Source organism: Sorghum bicolor, chromosome 3 (assembly GCF_000003195.3).
Source record: "Sorghum bicolor cultivar BTx623 chromosome 3, Sorghum_bicolor_NCBIv3, whole genome shotgun sequence".
NCBI lineage: Eukaryota > Viridiplantae > Streptophyta > Magnoliopsida > Poales > Poaceae > Sorghum > Sorghum bicolor.
This window is the reverse complement of record NC_012872.2, coordinates 55,719,756-55,734,497: the sequence shown is the minus strand read 5'-3', so window position 1 is coordinate 55,734,497 and position 14,742 is coordinate 55,719,756. Positions and strand designations below refer to the sequence as shown.

The following is a 14,742-nucleotide window of genomic DNA, read 5'->3' as shown; positions in this document are numbered from 1 at the left end:
ATCATCTAGTTACCTATTTTTTTAACTAAAAAATAAACCGCTCTAAAATGGAACAGACAGATAATTTAAACGGTCTTGAGAGTTTAGAGGTAAAATATTTTTAGTTCTAGAGTTTTAGGGGGGAAATTAGATTACAAGGATTTTTCAGACACGTAGAGATTTTTTTTTCTTTCCTGTTGCCCTAACAATCAGGTCCCGCACCTTCTAGTTCTAGTGCCAGCCCCTAAACTACGCGGCCCGACTCGGCCCATTCAATTATTACGCAGGCACGCAGCCGTGGCGCCGAGCCCCCGAGCCCTACTCCTCCCGCCGCCGCCTTCGGCTCTTCCTCGCGACGCGACGCGCCGCTCGCTCTCCGAGCTCCTAGGCTCCACCTCCAAGGTCTGACTACTACGCCGCTCCTACGACCCCGAGGCGCCTCCACCGCGCCACTGGCAAGCTAACACACTTTACCGGAGCACCATGGGAGAGCCGAGCAAGGAGCTTCTGGACCTGCCCTCCGACCCCAGACCTCCCGCCTCCTTCATCGGTAGGCTTCCCCATCTATCTAACCCTCCTTTCTCTCGCCTCGAACTTTTAACCCCTTCGGCGATTTCCCTTCTCCCCACTTGACGACGTTTTGGTCCGTGTTACCGGCAGAGTCGCTTCTCGCTGGCAGGGAGCAGCAGCAGGACAAGGAAGGGAAGCGTAAGTCGGGGCCGCCCACTGATCCCTTCCCCAAAAGCCAAGGTACTGTTGAACTAGCTCTTGAGCTCCTACCAGTGGCTGATCCAGAAACGGGGTAAGGGGGCTAAATAGAGGCTCGAAGAAATCTTGCTAGCGGCACAATAGATGTAACAAATAATGATATCAATTTCATTGCCTGTAGGCAGGAGCAGAAAATCATAACGCTACATGCAACTCTAGGCTAGTTATTAAGTCTAAACTAAGCAGAGGCACTTGCCAAAAGGATTTTTTTTTCCAATGGTGAGCAGCTCTTCCTCTGCACATGAGCCTCTAAACATGTTCCAAACTCAACATCAGAATCGCAAATGCCCAACAAGCTTCCCATCCTCTACAATAAGTGGCAATGCAAATAAAACTAGAATTAGCATTTCTTTAGCCATTTCTTTTTGCGAGATCAACTGTCTGTAGCTCTACCTATTGCTGTGATATCACATCTGCCCAAGTGTCGGTTCTCCTTTAGTTGCTTAACACCACCCAATACTTTGGCCCATATTTCTGTGCTAGAATTACAGCCACTGGAAAAGATCCTAGACGGCCTATCCATTATAAAGAACGATTTGAGATACAGGAAGGACCGTGAAAATGGAACCTGAGACAGGATTGGAAACACAGCAGGTTGTCTTGCATCAGCATTTGGCAGATAACGAAAAAATATTGGAAATCTTGATATCGTAGCCTCTTACCTGTGTGATGTGGCAAATGTGCTCTTCTATGTTCCCTCTCGATTTGTCTTGGGTGGTTGGTTCTCGGTCAGCCACCAAGTCTGATGTGCCGGCGGCGGACGCTGGAACAATTGCAGATGCAGGAGTTCAGAAGCAAGCAAGCAATGGCGCGGGTGCAGGTGGATCTGTGCAGCATGCCCACTGCCTAGCCATAGCGTCGGCTAGCCCAAGCAGTGAGGCCTGAGGAAGAGGAGGCAAGGACTTGAGCGGCGAGGGGCTGAGGCGCTGAGGGCTGATGGTGAGGCTGGGGGGCACCATCGCACCAGCACGGAGGAGAACGGACACAAAGTGGAGGGCGCGGTCAAGGGGCGGCTTCTGCGCTCGGCAGTTGGAGAAGTGGGAGGCAGCCGATTCAGCTAGGGTGGGCTGGAGTCCTTTGGTGGGCGGTTGTGGGCTTTTCTTGGGCTGCACAGAAGAGTTGTAGTGGAATTTTTCTGTGCTGGCGCAGGGCTGCAGCAACCCCAGCCTTGGGGCCTGAATCTGCCTCTGTTTCTTATAGTACATAGTGTTAGGAACCTAGGATTCTAGCGATACATACTTTTTAGGAAAAAGTCCATATTACTCCCTCCAAGTTTGGCCTATGTCCAAATAACCCCTCAAACTAATATTTGGTTCAATTTACTCCCTTCAACTATTTAAGTTGGTCCAACTAACACCTTAAAGAGATTTTTCTTTGTTTGTTTCTCTATGTACAAATTATATTTTGGTTTCAAATTTTGTGAGGTGATAGACGATATTGTATTTAGTGTTAGAAAAATGCACTATGATTTTTCATCATTATGTTTTATATGATATTATATATCTACTGTTAATTTATTGTTAAATTTCCTAAGCTATCAAAATTTTGGTAAAAATTTAAAATATATTTTTTCTAACATAACTTATGATGCTCTCTATAATATCGCAAAAGTTGATAATAAGACTCAACTAATACGTGGAAAAATAGAATTAACAAATCATATTAAAGGGTAAACTAGACCAACTAAAATAGTTGGAGGGAGTAAATTGAACCAAATGTAAGTTTAAGAGGTAATCTGGACATATGCCAAACCTGAGGGGAGTAATTTGGACTTTTTCCTACTTTTTATATTATAACATTTTTCGACTTTGATGGCTAACCCTAACTCCCAAGTTATCACATTAACTTTTTATATTATAGTCTTAAATCACACCACCGAATCATGTAGGTTTCAAGGTTTAGGGCTGCAGTTGGCATAGTTAGTAGGTGGTACGCAAAAGAATTTTTTGCATTCTTTCGTGTGCCAGTTCACTGAATTTTGATTGTTTTGGGGTTTCAGTTATTGGGAAAGTGAAGGATTTCTTGGGGGAGATTGCGAAGGCCAACCAGAAGTTGCAGCTTGACGCTCAAGTACAATTCTAAGATTCTAACCAGTCTTGCATTAACCATGTTATTCACAATGTGGTTAAATCATATTCGCGCAATTGCAGAACAAGCCTCCTGTGGAGTACGATATTGAAGCCCTTACCGGGAACGAGGAGGAGTACATTGAGATGGTGAGAGAGATAGTATATTAGTATATTGTCTCAGCTGCATCATGGAGGAAACCTTGAGGTCCAAGCTGGTTGAACTAATGTTCGCATGACGTTCTTCCTATGTGTTTGTTTTCTACAGGATCTGCTTCTTGGTGTTGCTGATCTTCATTCAGAGAAAGCTGTGGAGGCTGCTGAAGCAACAATAAACGGCTCCCAGCCTTCAGAAATGCCATTTGCCTGCAGCCCATCTGACTCGGAAGATGATAGTGAAGACAGCGATGAAGATATTGGTGACAAACCTATCGTGTCTGACAAAGATAATAAATGTAAAAGTAAAGATGACGCGAAGATGGGTCCAGCCAAAGGAAAGAAGCCCAATAAAAGACAGAAAATTGTTGTTCTCAACTAGTATCCTCGACTTTTCTACCTAAAAACAAGGGCTGGAGTCTCGTTCAGAAAATCAGAGCGCAAGTGAATGTGTAGGCCTGGTATCATCAGAAGTTGCGTATTATTTTCAGTGTTCTACAATGTTCAGGCCAACTAGGGTAACTTCCATAGGGGCTAAAAGATGTAAGGCATGTTCCAGTTTATACAATGCGTACCAATGTTCTGGCCTCTGTATGGTTTCCTTGTGGTGATTTAAGGTAGAGTGGAAAAGGCACATCCTTAAAGGGTGCTATAAATCCTGCAAAGCGTCAATACGGTTCTATATGTTGTTTCTTTCATAGATTCTTTGCATTATGTGGTAGTCAATCCTATCCAAAATTAAACAGGGCATTAGCTCCCTTCCTACTCCCTCTGTCCCACATCTCTTCGGAGACCAACTTTGAAGCCAAAAGACCAAAGTACAGACATCTCATATCTCTTCGGAAACCAACTTTGAAGTCAAAAGATCAAAATACAGACAAAGATGTATTGAAAAAAAGAGAAAGATGTATCGAGAAATCTCTTCGGAAACCAATTTTGAAGTCAAAAGATCAAAATACAACAAGATATATGGGAAAAAGAGAAAGATGTATCGAAAAAAGAGAAAGGTGCGCTGGATAGTGAAATAGGTAATATATTTTAGGACAAAATTTAAATGCTCTAAGATCATTAATTTTTGGGATACAGGGAATCCCATATATCTTCGGAAGGCAGGACATTTAGAACTCAAAGATAATCAAGTGTTAGCTGTTAGCCAATGCTGCTAGCGCTGCTCATGTTCCACGATCTAGGCCATTGGTCTCACACAAATTCTTGCAGGTATGTTGGCCAATACTGCTAACAATGTTCCACGATCGAGGTCATTGCTCACTCAGACTAATCCCGGCACACAAGTCAGCAAAGTAGACCAGGCTATCCCAAAATCGTTCCACACGAACGGCTTTACAGGACTTCGAACGGAGATCTTTATGCCTCATTTTTTTCACTTTTTTCTTGTAATGAATGAATGAGATTTTCGCTTTGAAGAAATGTTATTCTTAATCTATAACCAAGATCTTATCTTGCAGTGCTCAAGGCTAGAAGGTTTTCACTTCCCAGACAAAACTTGTGTCACGATCACTATATGGTCAAAGAATAGCTAGATCTAGTGGTACCCGTGCATCCGTAAGATATTTACAGGTGTCCTATCCTTCACTTTTTTATTCACCTCCAATTGGTCACGATTTTTAATCTTAGTGTCGCATCTTAAATTTCAAAACGAGATTCTACCTTATTGTGGATGAAACCGAATATAAACTATCTTTTATCTAAAAAAATCTAGGACCGATAGCTCTGTTAGACACGTGCCAGCCAGTTCTTGGGATAGTACGATCTATTTGATTCAGCTGTATGCTGTGAAAAAACCATTATGAGTCATGGGAAAGTTGCTAAAAGCTATGTGACTTGGAAAAGTTATAACATGTTCGGTTGAAACAACAATTAAACCTACCATCTCTTTCAATCTCCCTTAAAACAGCTATGAATTGCCCCTATTTCTATCCACTTTAAAAGGCAGAAAGCCAAAAATAGAATCCAGACTCCTTAGTGCTACAAAAAAGTGTACTACGTAAAGGCACCTTCCAGAGGCTGAACCTCAAACTGCCTTGCTATCGAGCACCACTATCACTATGCATACCGCTGGAGAACTCATAACAGCTGCACATCAACACATGCAAATGTCATTTCGCAGCCTAGACCCCACGTATCGAGTAGCCGAAGTGGAAATAGCGCATCCAAAGTAGAAGATCATAACAGCACATGCAAATGCCATTTCGAGCCTAGACTCGGCCGAATTAGAAATATCGCATCCACACTAAAAAATACTGACAACCATTCGATAGGACGTCTGCCTTACAAGTTCACATGCATTTCGTTGTGCAGCACTCACTCCAGTTCCACGGATACATGTCAACATCACATAAAGTCAGGTGACAAAGCAACAGGTCACAAGGCGTGATCTTCTTAGGAAAATGTTGGCTTGTTTAGTACTTCGCGGATTTAGCGACAAGATCTGAATACTGGTCAGGCACGAAAGATTTCACTTTCAATGTTTTCTTGCCGTCTTGGCCAGGAGAGTATGATTTGATGCCAATAACTGCAGGCAAAGCTGGAAAAGACACAAGTATTTGATTAAAAATGTAGCTGTTCTACTTTATTTATACAAAGAATAACTGCAGGCAAAGCTGGAAAAGATACACGTATTTGATTAAAAATGTAGCTGTTCTACTTTATTTATACAAAGAATAAACATAGGGATCTTGCATCGGCCCAACTAGGTAAGCAAGCAAAGCTGTGAAACGCATAACAGAACTTTGAATAATGTTATGTGATTATGTCAGTATTAACTATAGGGTGCTAACACAGTGCCCAACTGGGATTTTATTGTTTGTTTCCACCACTGTTTTTTTACTACCAGTACAGAGCAGGTTTTAATCTATTGAGTATCAGAAGTCTAGATGCACAAAGCTACTAGCTGTATTAAAATGACAGGCAGTCAGGCAGATGGCATTTTCAAGTTGGTGTGATGAATTTGCTGTAATATATTTGACCTTAAATTCAGATACAAGTCTTGGTCATAAAAAGAAAGGTCTGCATTGCTGACACATGTGCTAGATTAGTGTACTTAGTTACTTACTGTCATTTATAGGCCCATATAGTAATCTTTCACCAAGCCAATGCTCCAAAGGCCTTGAGCGTGTTCTTGTGCTTCTTCTCACTCCAGACGGCTGTGCAAGGCCAGCATCTAATGATAAAAATCCATGAAATAGAAACGTAGGCCATCAGTATCCTTCTGAAAATAACTGTGCTTTAAAAGTACAGAATGTGCAGAAGTAAGACCTCCAAGGATTTTTCTTTGATTCAGTTTTTTGGTCTTGTTTGTCCTTTGAGCTCCCTTTTGCCCCTTATCGTGGTTTGGCGACAGTGTGCTACTCAACACTGTATGTTGCTGAAAAGTACAAAGAAGCATATGAATGTGGGTTTCAGAGTAAAACACATTCTTAAAAAGGTGCGTGCAATGTCTATGTTTGTTGCTGGCTCCTGTGCTCTTGCCAGTGCATGCAACTTGAATAAAAATAGGGCCCTACACAAGTCTTCATCTGGCCACACATCTACAAAGTTCGATGTGACTACTCATCCCTCGTTGGCCTGAATAACACATGATTATCATGGTAAACAGAAAAAAAATCCTACCTTGGCCACTCCCAGAATATTACTTTTATATAAGATTTTAAGACAAGAATTCCAGTACAGAAACTAATAAGAAGTCTACCTCAATGTTCTGATCATCATTATGAGGTTGATTCTCCGAATCCAAATTTGCTTGTGATATTTCCAGTGCAAGGCTAGATTCATCTGTAAAGAAAATACACTTCATCACTCCAGACAAAAAAATATGTCATTATACATAATCTAATAATTTAACAAAGCTAAGTAGATAAGATAAGAGAACTATTAAGTTGCATGCACCGACCAATTCAACCCAAAAGCTTAAACTGAGGCTCCCTCATGTCTCAGACGTGGAATAGGAGCGAGCAGCAATTATTTTAGAGTAAAGTCCACTACCGGTCCCTAAACTTGTGCTGTCGTGTCATCCCGGTCCCTAAACTCACAAATCGATTGTTTAGGTCCTCAAACTTGTTCATCTGTGTCATCTCGGTCCCTAAACTTGTTCAATTGTATCATCCCGGTCCCTAAACTTAGAAATCATCCGTTTAGATCCTCAAAGTTGTTCAGTTGTGTCATTTCGGTCCCTAAACTTGGTTTTGAATCTCATCTGGGTCAAAACAAAGCGAACTAACAACTCTATATCAAAAAATAATTCATAACTTTTTCATATGAACTCAAATGAAGACAAATTTTATACCAAAGTTATAGTCCTCAGCACAATCTACAACTTTGTAGTTGAAAAGTTTTTTATTTGAAGTCGTTTAGTGTTATAAAATTTAATTTTAAATTTTAAATTTTAAAATCTATAAACTTATAAAAAATATTTTGGGAACCTAAACGATTTTAATTTAAAAACTTTTCAACTGCAAAGTTGTAGATCATGTTGCTGCCTACAATTTTGATATAAAGTTTATCTTCATTTGAGTACATATGAAAAAGTTATGAATTATTTTTCAATATAGAGTTTTTAGATTCGTCCTGTTTTGACCCAGATAAGACTTAAAAACAAGTTTAGGGACCGGGATGACACAACTGAACAAGTTTGAGGACCTATATGGGAGATTTTTAAGTTTAGGGACCAGGATGACACAACCGAACAAGTTTAGGTACCTCAACGGTCATTTTGCGAGTTTAAGGACCGGGATGACACATCTGAACAAGTTTAGGGACCGCTGATGGACTTTACTCATTATTTTATTTAATTGCGCTAACCAGGATTCAAACTCAACTCTGGCTTTGACACCATATTAAGTTGCATGCACCGACCAGTTCACCCCAAAAGCTTAAATTGATGGGGAGAGGTGGGCAATTCACTTATATTCCAACAAGAACAATCAAATACACAGGTATGTCACCAAGAAAGTAAAAAAAAAAAAAAAAAAAAGGCCAAGTTGGCTAGTTGACCAGGTGATGATGACTTTCAGCTGTATGTACGCAACTTTCCCCATAAAAAAACTAAGGGCAAAAGACAACATCTCTAGTAAAGGAGTGGTGTCTCCATTGAAAGCAAGGAAATCCTAGCTCAAAAGTAGGAAAGAAAGCAAATATCCAACCATTGTTGCTATTCCTGCTGGCAAGGTTGTTAGGTATAGGTTCCAAAACATGCTCTAAAAATTCTGTCCTTGTATAAGATTTAATCTAATGGTACATGGAAGAAATGGAACATGTAAATGATTGATCAAGCACAACAAAAGCATGATTCTGCTTATTTAAAGACCCCCAAACAATTCTAATACAGCCATGAAGGTATCAGCCTAGCTAAGAACAATCCACAGTCTAATAGCCAAATGATAACTGAATGATTCATGGTGCACATGCATTAAAACTACCCCTTCTGGTTCCAGATGCAAGTCATTTAGCACTTTGGCTTGAAATTTCTGTATAAATATATAATTTTAAACAAAGAAAGTTATATACTATGAAAGTATTTCCCATGATGAATCTAGTAACATCAGCCATCAGTTGTCGATCTTTGTAACTTTTATATAATATTGATATTGATGAGCCAAGTTAAAAAAGCACCCAACTAGAAAGAATCCTAAGACGACCTATACATGGAATCGGAGGGAGTAACAAAGTATAAATATAAAGTAGACTGAGCAGAAGTAATACCAGCCACTTTTTTGCCCCTCTTTGACTGTTTCTTCATTTTCCCTTCTTGGGCTGCTTGTTGCTTCTTCTGTTTGGTTAAGGACAGTGCATTGCACAAATCAGGTGCCAATTTCTGAAAGTCCAAAGAAGACAAGGATGAAATATTTGTCTTCTGAGATCAGGCAAACATGAAACATACCATTTATTTTAATAAGGCGTTTTAGTATTTGGGAAAATCTTTCAAGGTATACTTTGACAATTAATTTCTGTTATAATATATTATCAATTACCACAAACCAATGTCTTACTAAAAGCCATGTAAAACGACATCTGTTGATGCATCTGCTGAGATCTAGACATACATATACTTTGAGCAATTGATGGACAAATTTCGGTTTGGAAAATCCTAACACGCCCTACAATTGAAAATGGAGGGAGTATTATACAACGAAAAGTGTGACGAAGATTTGCACACAGGATAAAATAACTACCTCTCTGACGGTTGCTGCTTCACCTATGCTCATGTGAATATAAGTATGTAAAGGATGGCATCAAATGTTCAGATGAGATGTGACCATATTTAGGTACCACTAAGTGAACCAAACGTGCTAACGCATCCCTCAGTGATGAGCAGCTCAAGTGCTCGCCAACTTAACAGGACAGAATCCCATAACACTAGTTTGGATTCCTTGTCTAACTTTGAATATTTCCTTGTCACTCAGGATAGCTAACTTAATCTCTTTCACCATCAAGGATGCTCGTAATACATGATGAAGTGGTATTTTATCTATATAACAGCATGAATAAAAGCTCTTGACTAAGTTATTTAGAGCACCAACGATTGAAAGACAACAGTATCTAGGGTATATAAGAATCTACCTTAGTGCTTCCACCATGCATCTGAGGCTGATTCACTGGATCAATATCTTCCAGAGGCATCTCCAATGACTGGCTTGACTTATCTGTGGAGAAAAAATATATGCTACAAACCTCAACAAATACATGATACAAATTTGGCACTCATTGCCAGAATACCAAACAAAGATTTTCTGTCCCTATAAACTGCTATACATTGAAGTACTTGGATTTGTCAGTGAAAATTAAATTAATATATAGATTCATAAAAAAACTACTTCTATGCATAGGTTGAGTTTGCTGTTTTCATAATCAAGGGTGTTTATGTAATCTAAGAGTCTCTGACATGTGTGGGTGTGGGTATATTTAAGGGTTCTTACCCTTCTCCTTTAATATAATGATGCACACCTCTCTAGCATGTTCAAGGAAATACAGAATAATCACCAACAAGTATGGAAGACAGCATCCATGCCCTAAACTGACAAATAATTTAAGGCAAGGAACCATAATCATATATAACATCATACTCAAACATGATATTCTACACGTGGTGACTGGTGAATATTGTTATAATGTTCATGACATAGCTTTCTAACAATTTAACCAACGCTAAATACTCCCACCGTTCCAATTTATAGGTTGTTTTGGCACTTTTATTACGTATCTAGACATATCATATATCTATAGGTGCATAACAAAAGCTATTTACCTAGAAAAGCCAAAATGACCTATAATTTGGGACAGAGGGTGGGAGCTTATTTCCTTAATACCTCCATTTCAAATTATAGGTCGTTTTGCCTTTTCTACATATATATTTTTTACTATGAATCTAAAGTTCTAGACATAGCGTAGATCTAGATGCATAGAAAAAGCTATGTACCCAGAAAAGCCAAAACGACCTATAATGTGGAGCGGCAGGCGGGAGTATGTGCTTCTGTACTGTCTCTTTAAGCAGGGAACAATGTTGGACTTTCTTCTGGTCTGTTTGTAATGGATGATATTTTTTTATTGTGTGTGTGACTGAGCATTCATGTGTGGACTGTACACAGTTGCTTGCCAAGAGGTTGGAGTAGAAGAGGAATTATTCTAAACTTCAGAAAATAACCAATCCAGACTTTAAAAATACTCCCTCCACAGAAAAGATGCAATTCTAGAATAATGCCAAGTCAAATGATCTGAAATTTGACCAAATTTATTAAAAAGATACTAACATTTATCGTACTAAACAAGTATCATTAGATTTGCCATGACATATATTTTCACAGTATACCTATTTGGAGTCATACAAGTTGATACTATTTTCTACTCCCTCCATTCCAAATTATAAGGCGTTTTGGCTTTTCTAGATATATTAGTTTTACTATGTATCTAGAGTTCTAAACATAGTGTATATCTAAGTGCATAGCAAAATCTATGTATCTAAAAAATCCAAAACATCTTGTAATTTGTAATGGAGGGAGTATATAAACTTAATCAAACTTAAGATAATAGAATTGCATCCTTTTTGAGACGGTGGTAGTAATAGTAATAGTGCAAAGTTTTAGTATAATGGTTGTGGTTTGGATGACCAAAAAGCTGTAATAAATATGTTGTCTTTTCCTAAGTCCTGGAGGAATCTGTTTAGCTGGCATTTTCATAGAAAACAAGTACCTTGTAGAACACCACCTTCTTTCACCACTTCCTGTGGCACGAAACAGGAATCTAATCTCAGGATACACTCAGCAATCTATATTTTATAATAATAATTTGTACAGGCACTTACTAGATGTTGAATGCTATCCTCAGCTGTATGTAAAGTCCTATTGATACCCAATTCTTCTGTCGACCTTCCCTCCAGATGATGAGAAGAAGCTTCTGTTTCACTGGTAGATCTGCCAATAGTTGGATAGTCTATTGGCACATCATCTTCCTGCAGCGCAAAGTAATCGAGATATATGCCATAGTCAATGTATCAGAAGTTCAGTAATTAATAAGTAAAAGGTGATAAACGAGTTTAGTACAGGCACCTCCATAGAAATATTGCTCCTCCTGCATGCCTCGTTTTCTTTGGCAACTTCTGTGTCTCTGCACAAACCAACTGAGGAACCTCCGGGTTGCCTTTCATATGCATGATCGGATGGTTCAGGATCAAGAATATGGTCTGCTGCTCTGGCACCCAGATTTGGGGTCTCCCTGTCAATTTCACTTCCAGTAAAGTTCTCATCAACCATCGGAACATCAGAAGAATCATGCACTAATGATGGTTCGCCCATCGCAATATCTGGTGAACCTTCAGATTCATCATCTGTGCATTTAGCATCTGCTGCGCCTCCAGGAAATAAATGTTTCTCCAACTCTGAAATTCGATCCTGAAGAGGCTGAAGCAAAGGACTTTCTAAAGGGTGAGCCCTCATTGAACCTTTTTGTTCATTATTGCTTCTTAGGGACCTAACTCCAGGAATGGAGTTACGGAAACTAACTCTTTCCTTCCTTGGCTCTCCAATCCCTAAGGTCTTGAGGATAAACCCTTCCTCTTCAGATTCATCCAAATGTTGGAGTGAGTTCAGTAAATAAGTAAAATCGTCACGGCCATCCTTCTGAGTTAATGAATCTGTAAATATTGAATTTACATTAAGCAAATTTAAGTATAGATAATGGCAAACTAATTTAAACAAATGTTGTTTAACCTTCTTTCCCTGAAATAGCTTCAGCAGAACTTGAACGAACACATTGTTCATTTTTGTCAGCAACAGCATGCACAACATCCTGTGAGACCTGAGATCCTGTCAAAGTTGTTGTTTGGGAAGCCGGTACCTCAATGGGATCTTGAGTATCAGCATCCCCAATTATCTTGAAACTGCGGATTGATTTTCTCCTGTCAATTAACAGGAATAATCATGGGTCAGGTCATATTTCATCATGGATGTTTTTTAGCACATTGCAGGTAGGTTGAGAGAATGTAGGTACAGAAAAAGCAAGTATAATGTTTCCACTTTGTCTGCCTCAACTAGTAGCAATAACATGCTCCACTTTGTCTGTCTCTACCAGTAGCAATAACTTGCAGAATAAAAAATATGGATGCAAATACATCCAAACAAACAAGTTGCATAACACGAGCAAACAGAGAATATAGGCGACCTATGATTTTCTCCGACTACATTGTGATAGTGATACTTGCTAAGCAATATTATCTAATCATTCACTCACAGAATATAGAAAGAGATAAGACGCATACCCACATAAACCAGGCTGTCTCTTTGGTTGATCTACAGGATCAAATTTTAATACGCATTTTTCTGCTGCGCCATTTAGCCGTTGGATCTCCTCCTGAGCTTCTGCAGTGATGAACCATTATTAGTGCATTGCTTAATGTTGATCAACGAATCAATGGAAATGGTAAGAGTGACCTTCAAGCTGGTCCAAGGTCATAAAGTATTCGACTGGATCTGAAATATTCGTCAACTTAGATTGATCCACAACAGGCGTCGGTTTGCTGCAAAGAAAACAGCATCAAGACAAGTCATTAACAATATTCACAGCTCACACTGCTCCTGCAGCTCTATAGGAAGGTAACAGCCTAGCAAACAGCTTGCCTTGCAGTGTCCTTCATAGTGAATCTAGCCCGTTTGCGGTTCAGTGCTGGCCTTCCTCCCTGTTGCTCTTTGCTGCCATTTACAGGGGGCCTCACTTGCACTCCATCATCATGGTAGAGAGGCTGGATGTCCCCGTGCTCCTTCAGCACCATTTTAGCCTGCTTAACAAGCTCCTCAGACCCTTTCTACATGGAACGTTGTGAAACGCTGAAGTTAGGACTCGAGCAATCCAAATAATACAATGTTTATCCTGTGTTGGCGCTATGAGCCTGTATTCCCCTCTAAAGGTCTAACGAAGGTAAAAACAACTAAACTCTAAAATTGGGGGGGAGGGGGATGGTTAGAAACACAGAACCCTAGAAACTATCGAGATGGACCTCCTTGTCATGCCGCCCAGACCAAGCAACCGCAAGCACGGGTGGCGCCGATTCGAGACTGGGGGTCATGCGTCGAGCGAAGGGAGAGCGCGCGTACCAGCGACCGGGAGACTGCGATGGCCTCGAGGAGCGCGTCGCCGGCCTTCGAGGGGGAAGGCCCGGTGGCGGAGGCGGGGCCAAGGGTCCGCGGAAGGAGTCGCGCAGGCAAGGAGATGGCGCAGAGGGGGTCGGCGGCATTCATGCGGCTTACCGGAGGGGCAGCGCCGCGCGTCGGTCACGCGGTCCCGCCGCCGCGTGGGGATTCGGGGCGACGCCGGAGCGAGTAGAACGTGGCTGGGGAGCGTGGATGGGGGATTGCCGGATCCGGAGTTCAAAAATTGAAACGGCAAAGCAGTGGGACGGGGAGAGCGAAGTACTCCATAGGGAAACTCGGATCGTCAGTCCGTGGAGAGGGGAGGGGGGCTTCGGCCTGTGCGCCCGCACTAGAGATGGCCGGCCAAATGGGCCTGGCCCAAAGTTCATATGGCCTCTCTCAGTTTCCCCTCCAAAGTTCCTGAAATAAAAAAAAAAGGTCCCCTCAAAATCTCCTAAACAAAATTCCCCTAAAAAAGAAAAAATGTTGCGTGGGTGTTTCTCAAAAAGTTGTTGCGTTGGTGGTCCCGCTCGAGGCCTTGTTTAGTTCACCCCAAAAAGCAAAAAGTTTTCAAGATTCCCCGTCACATCGAATCTTGCGGCACATGCATGAAACATTAAATATAGACGAAAGCAAAAACTAATTACACAGTTTAGCTGGAAATCACGAAATGAATCTTTTGATCCTAGTTAGTCTATAATTAGATAATATTTGTCACAAACAAACAAAAGTGCTACAGTACCGAAATCCGAAATCTTTTCGGAACTAAACAAGGCCCGAATTTCCATTTCCACCGAGAAAACTTAGGCCCGTTCCACCAACTAAATTTTAGCTAGCTAAAATTATTTTAGCTACTCTTAGGTGACTAATGGAACTAAACTATTTTAGCTCCTTTTAGTCAATATATTTAAAACTTTAGCTGCTAAAGTGACTAAAGTTTAGCTAGCTAAAATTTAGTTGGTGGAACCATCGTTCTTGGAGCATGCCGGCTTAGCATTTTTCTATCATATTGTTATATTGGTACGTGAATTAAATATCAATGTTTTATGATTTAAAATTATTAACATTTGTGGCAAAAGGTTTGTTACATATTAGTAACAGGGATCGGTACTTTAAACAGAGGTTGAGCGCTGGGTTCT

General features: G+C 40.5%; 2 protein-coding genes across 3 annotated transcripts; one reads left to right on the top strand and one right to left on the bottom strand.

Moving 5' to 3' along the window:
• LOC8054386 lies at nucleotides 235-3,662 on the top strand. The gene is made up of 5 exons (XM_002458116.2): nucleotides 235-529; nucleotides 640-729; nucleotides 2,747-2,817; nucleotides 2,898-2,963; nucleotides 3,082-3,662. Exons 1-5 carry the CDS (start codon nucleotides 463-465, stop codon nucleotides 3,349-3,351), a joined length of 564 nt encoding a protein of 187 aa, XP_002458161.1. The 5' UTR covers nucleotides 235-462; the 3' UTR covers nucleotides 3,352-3,662.
• On the bottom strand, nucleotides 5,147-13,878 carry LOC110433823. Of its 2 annotated transcripts, none has more exons than XM_021456529.1 (14): nucleotides 13,568-13,878; nucleotides 13,094-13,278; nucleotides 12,908-12,993; nucleotides 12,736-12,835; nucleotides 12,188-12,375; nucleotides 11,528-12,111; nucleotides 11,284-11,430; nucleotides 11,172-11,202; nucleotides 9,546-9,628; nucleotides 8,688-8,799; nucleotides 6,679-6,761; nucleotides 6,246-6,354; nucleotides 6,043-6,150; nucleotides 5,147-5,514 (listed from the first exon to the last, which is right to left on the bottom strand). In XM_021456529.1, the coding sequence occupies exons 1-14, from the start codon at nucleotides 13,709-13,711 to the stop codon at nucleotides 5,390-5,392; spliced, it is 2,085 nt and encodes a 694-aa protein (XP_021312204.1). In that variant the 5' UTR covers nucleotides 13,712-13,878; the 3' UTR covers nucleotides 5,147-5,389. The 2 variants fall into 2 exon arrangements, with proteins under 2 accessions (XP_021312204.1, XP_021312205.1); XM_021456530.1 differs by having other exon boundaries at nucleotides 5,170-5,514; nucleotides 13,721-13,854.

Coding starts and splice junctions, on each gene's coding strand:
- LOC8054386 (XM_002458116.2), top strand. CDS start 463: ATGGGAGAGCCGAGCAAGGAGCTTCTGGACCTGCCCTCCGACCCCAGA. Junction 2,818..2,897: donor AGTTGCAGCTTGACGCTCAA/GTACAATTCTAA, acceptor GCGCAATTGCAG/AACAAGCCTCCTGTGGAGTA. Junction 2,964..3,081: donor AGGAGGAGTACATTGAGATG/GTGAGAGAGATA, acceptor TGTTTTCTACAG/GATCTGCTTCTTGGTGTTGC.
- LOC110433823 (XM_021456529.1), bottom strand. CDS start 13,711: ATGAATGCCGCCGACCCCCTCTGCGCCATCTCCTTGCCTGCGCGACTC. Junction 12,836..12,907: donor GACCTTGGACCAGCTTGAAG/GTCACTCTTACC, acceptor TCATCACTGCAG/AAGCTCAGGAGGAGATCCAA. Junction 6,151..6,245: donor TCAAAGAAAAATCCTTGGAG/GTCTTACTTCTG, acceptor TTTTATCATTAG/ATGCTGGCCTTGCACAGCCG.